Consider the following 5272-nt stretch of genomic DNA (forward strand, 5'->3'; position numbering starts at 1 on the left):
CTAAGATAAAAGGCGGAAAGCAGCGACTCACTTTCGAGCCACCTGCTGGAGGGAACTGTCACTTGATTCCCTCGCCAAGGGAAGGATCTTAAAAGCTGACTGAAGTTTAAAGGGGCAACTATGTTTTCAACACAGTGTAGTTCGGAGGTAACAGGACAGGCCCTGAGCTGTGGGTGACCTCTACTTAAAACCGCCTGCTGTCCTCTCCAGTGTACTCAAGAAATGGTGGTGGGGAGGACAAGGAGAAACAAACGTAGAGCCTTGGGTATGGATCAGTGGCAGATTATGCCCATGTCTGATCCTTTGCCACACACACACCTTCTCGAGCGTATATAAACTCAGAAAATAAAAATGAAAATGTATAAAACAAAGAACTTAATGAAAAGTTTTCAAATTTCTTTTCATTTTCCTTTTAACATTACTTACCATAGGAAAAATAAAAACTCTTAGATATTGCCAGCCTTTTGGCGAGTTACAAAATGAGTATTTTGAAGAAGAACCATCACCACTGTTTAGCAGAGGAAATAGAACCTTGGAGTTTATACAGTACAGCGTGGAACTTGGCCACCTCCACCCTGGAGCTGGCCTCAGTGCTCAGGTTTACAGTTCATCCCGGAGTCTTCAGCAGCAGCAATCTCCATTTGTCTCTGCTGAGACCTGGATGAAGAGAAGTGCCTTCCGCCTGCAGGCTATAGAAACATTTTAGGAAAATAGTTTCAGGTTTACATATAACCTAAATTTCAGCTGGATACTGAGGGCTGGTCTTCGGAAAGCTGAGCTCAGCCATCACTCTCCTCTACGGTGCAGGCACTAGGTGCCCCAGCCACTAGCAGCCCTGGAGGAGTCGCCGCCACTGCTTAGATGAGGTCTTTCAGCTCGGCATCAGTCAGCTCGTTCACCTCCATGATCCTCTCCAAGTGCTCCATGTAGCGGCTGTGGTCTTGCAGGAAGTGGGGCACTCTCATGTTCTCAGTAACTGCCAACCCTTTTAAGCGATCCACATCTTCATAAGATACCTGAAAAAAGGAATTGCTTTTTACAACTACAAGTTACATTCTGAAAGTGAATTTTTCTCCAGGACCTTAAATATGTGGACATGAGACCAGGTGTGGTGGCTCTCATCTTTAACCCCAGTACTTGGGAACATGGAGGCAGATATCGGTGAATCTCTGAGTTTGAGGCCAGCCTGGGCTACATGATGAGATAGATCCTGTATCAAAACAAAACAAAAAACAAAAATGTGGACTGTCAGGTTACTAGCTACAAAATACAAAAGCAAACAAAAATTGTCATTTACTTTCCTTTACTACATTAAATATTATTTTATGCCCTCTCATGGCTAAGCATAAGCATAAAAGAACAGAGAAAATCAGTATTTGACTTCACACTCTTATCTTGGAACGGAATCCGTTTGTATAAAGTCAGGTGCTAAGCTTCCTGTGTGTAAGGACAGAAGTACCTTTTGTTGGTGGTGACGCTGAGGATCAGAATTTGGCCTTGAACATGCTAGGCAAGTCTACCATTGAGCTACATTCTCATTTAGAAGAGACTAAACTCAAATAAATCTCTTGATTTAAGAGATGATGCACGCCTTTAATCCCAGCATGCAGGAGGCGGAGGCAGGCGAATCTCTGAATTGGAGGCCAGCCTGGGCTACACAGTGAGTTCCAGGACAGCAAGGACTACACAGAGAAACCCTGTCTTGAAGAGAAAAATCTAAATAAGGGAATCAAAATGCAGCTAGCATGATGAAACCCGAAGAAGAAAACTCTTGTGGACTGACTTCCTGACTCTCCCATCAAGCTGGCAGACATAACTTGTTATATTCTCTTGCTTCTCACATTCCATGCTGGTCAGCTTTTCCAGAACCAGAGGTGATAATGCAGGCTGCTGGGGTGGAATTGTCACCCACAGTCTAACTCAGCTGTAGTCTCTGTGATGTGCTCACTGAGGGCAAGCAGTGGAAGTCTTACAGGGACAGCCAACTGCTGCTTGGTCAGAATTGAGGCTCGCCCCATAGGAAAGAATCTGTGTAAAGCTACCCCGAAGCCTGTGACTGAGGTTGTAACTCTAGTTGGGAAGCTGCTGCTGCTGTCTGGCAGAGGAGGAAGTGTTCCTACCAAACCCCATCTAAATAACCGTGTGTGTGCCCATGGATGAATACTACTATCTGCTATCAGAGCAGCTTCATTTTGCAGGGGGCAGGAGTTAATGGAGAGAAGCATAACTGGTCAATGTGTCAAGAACTAAGTGGCATTTGAATGGGCAGTCCCAAGTGAGCCATCTCTATCACTCTCCCGCACTCAGGGCACATCACAGAGGGTCAGTCAGAAGGGAATAGGGAGTGGTTTTGGATGCTGAGTTTGGCTGAACTCACAGCAGCTGGGATGGCTCATGAAGCCCACCCCTCCCTGAGAATCCTAAGAAGTTGGTGGAAAATGAGAGACATTTTCCTCAGTGTTGCCATTGTCAAGTTGCCCATGTGTCTATAATCAACCCTTCACCCAACTTTAAAGAAACTTGTTGAGTCATGAAAACCATACTTGGAGCAGGGAATAGTGTCACACACCTTTAATCCCAGCAGGCAGATTTCTGTGAGTTCAAGGCCAGCCTGTCTACACAGGAGTTCCAGGACAGCCAGGGATTTACAGTGAGAGAGACCCTGTTTCAAAACAAACACGTCCATGAAAGTAGAAGGGGATCTAGTTGAGAAGAAAAAACTTCTTATAATTCTTTAAGTTATTTTTACCTTTAAATTCCAAATCAAGGCTGAATTTATTTATTTTTGAGTTCGGGGTCTCTCACTATGTAGCCCTGTTGGCCTAGTACTCACTATATAGATGAGGCTGGCCTCAAACTCAGAGATCCGCCTGCCTCTGCCTCCCAGGTGGTGGGATTAAGGCATGCACCAAGCCTGTCCTGGTAAAGCTGATTTTCAATACTCCGACTTCTGATTACCACTCTTCCAGGGTTGGCAGGAAGTCTTTTTGAGAAGAAATCATAGTCATATCGCACTTCTGACTTATGATTCTTAATGTTTATATTTCAGTTACGTACTATCTGTACCCCTCAATGTAATAGAAATAGGTTTTCTGTTTATGACAGAGACGAGAGGAAAATGTCCAAGAGTATCTTGTCTACCACAGGACATATTGTATTGTTTACACACTTCCGGGTAATGGCAGCCCTGCCTTAAGCAAGTCTAATGCTAACTTTAAAAAACACATTTTTTATGTACTGGAGCAGGGTGTGGGTGTACTTTAGTACACTGGAAGGTGCAAGCACAACTTGGCAGTTGTCCGGCTTAGGCGAGTGCCTTTACCAGCAGAAACAGCGTGCCAGCCCAAATGGCAACATTTTTAAACAATATTGACTCATTTCCTGTTTTTATCATATTTTGATAATTTTTCTCATAGTGCTTCAATACAACAACATATATAGCCAATTAATCACCCTACAACAGCCTCTGTTTAAAAAAATTCAAAGCCTTTAAATAAGACAAGAAATGAGTAACATAGTAAACAGTGCATGCCAAAAGAAAAGAGAAGCTGCAACCTGTGCCAAACCACCAAGCCATGAACAGAGGCATATATGTGTGCCTGAAGGACATGAAACATGCTGGCCCAGGGAACACGCAAAGGATAAGAAAACAAAACAGCCTGGCAAGGAAACGTTTCAGTGGCTTGGACAGAGAAAACCAGCACAACAACCCTTAAGGAAAGGTCTGATCCTGTGGCGCTGGCCGAGCTGAGGGAGCTGCACCAGACAAGGGGGACTTAGAACACAAAGAGCAGGGAAAGCAGCCGTGCTGCTGCAGGAGCGGAGGCACAGCTGTTGAGTCCCAGGCCATGCAGGACGACATGGTGAGACTGCGGTAGTTTAAAAGAAAATGTCCCCTAAATGGAGTGTCACTATTATGAGGTGTGGCCTTGTTGGAGGAAGTATGCCACTGTGGGGGCGGGCTTAAGCTTCCCACAGTGTGACAGTCAGTTGACTTCCTGTTGTCTGCAAGGTGTGGTACTCTCAGCTCCAGCATCATGTCTGCCTGCACCCCGCCATGCTTCCTGCTCTGATGATAATGGACTGAACTCTGAAACTGTAAGAGAACCACCCCAGTTAAATGATTTCTTTATAACAGTTGCCATGATCATGTTGATTTCATAGCAATAAAACCCAACTAAGACAGAGACCCTATCTCAGAATAAATTAGTAAAATCAGAGAGTTACAGACAAGCCGCTCTCTTGTAAGGAGTGAATGTGGCCAGCTTGAGTGGAGGCCAAGGCTCACTAACTGTCCCCAAAATCCTAGCGCCCGAGAATGACACTGAAATCTATCTACCCTGCCTGTGCAGAGGCCAGGTGGCAGTGGATCTGTTTGTAACACGACTTCCTAAATAGACATATTTTAAACCTTTTTAAAAATGTGTTTGTTTGTCTGCATGTATATGTGTGTATGACATATGTGACTGGTACTTTTGAAGAGCAGAAGAGGGTTCTGGATCCCCAGGAACTGGAGTTATGGATGGTTATAAGCTGCCATGTGTGTGCTGAGAATGAAATCCAGATCCTCTGCCAGAGTAACAGGTGCTCTTAACCCATCTCTCCAGCTCCCTAAATACATTTTCTAATGACTTATTTTTATTTGTGTATGTGCAGGTGTGCATGTGTATGCAGGTGTGCACAGGTGTGCGTGTGAGTGCAGGTGTGCATGTGAGTGCAGGTGTGCATGTGAGTGCAGGTATGCATGTATGTGCAGGTGTGCATATGAGTGCAGGTGTGCATGTATGTGCAAGTACATGTGAGTGCAGGTGTGCATGTATGTGCAGATGTGCGTGTGAGTGCAGATATGCATGTGAGTGCAGGCATGCATGTGTATGCAGGTGCGTACTGAAATCAAAAGAAAGAACAGGTCCCCTGAAGTAGAGTTACTGGTGATTATGAACCATTCCATCTGGGGTGCTGAGAACCAAGCTCAGGTCCTTTGCAAGAACTGCAAAGGCTCTTAGGGACTGAGTCATCTCCCCAGATCCCCAGTTTCTGGAATATTTGAAGCACACTGTTTAGAAAGGATTCCTTTCAAATGTCAGCATTCAATGTCAAAGCACTTGGTCATCTGAGTCCCCGATGGCCACATGCAACAAGATTGGTATTGTATTTTAATGTTATAATGAATTAATGATAAATTAGATAATATCCTTGCTCACGGGAGAACTTAGCAAGGCAAAGTGCCACAACTACAGCTTCCTTCATACTTTTACAGAGAAACCCTTTT

At 44.6% G+C, this 5272-nt stretch overlaps 1 protein-coding gene across 7 annotated transcripts in view; it reads right to left on the reverse strand.

Annotated features, from left to right (window-relative positions):
- Positions 1 to 5272, reverse strand: part of Matcap2 (microtubule associated tyrosine carboxypeptidase 2) — a 50650-nt gene continuing 45378 nt past the window's right edge. For all 7 annotated transcript variants that reach the window (XM_050124911.1, XM_050124907.1, XM_050124908.1 and 4 more), the window contains one exon: positions 1 to 1016. In XM_050124911.1, the coding sequence (XP_049980868.1) occupies positions 858 to 1016 (159 nt within the window). In that variant the 3' untranslated portion in view covers positions 1 to 857. The remainder of the gene's footprint in view (positions 1017 to 5272) is intronic.

Source organism: Alexandromys fortis, unplaced genomic scaffold (assembly GCF_014885135.2).
Source record: "Alexandromys fortis isolate MF-2015 unplaced genomic scaffold, M_Fortis_MF-2015_v1.1 scaffold_204, whole genome shotgun sequence".
In the NCBI taxonomy this organism is placed as follows: domain Eukaryota; kingdom Metazoa; phylum Chordata; class Mammalia; order Rodentia; family Cricetidae; genus Alexandromys; species Alexandromys fortis.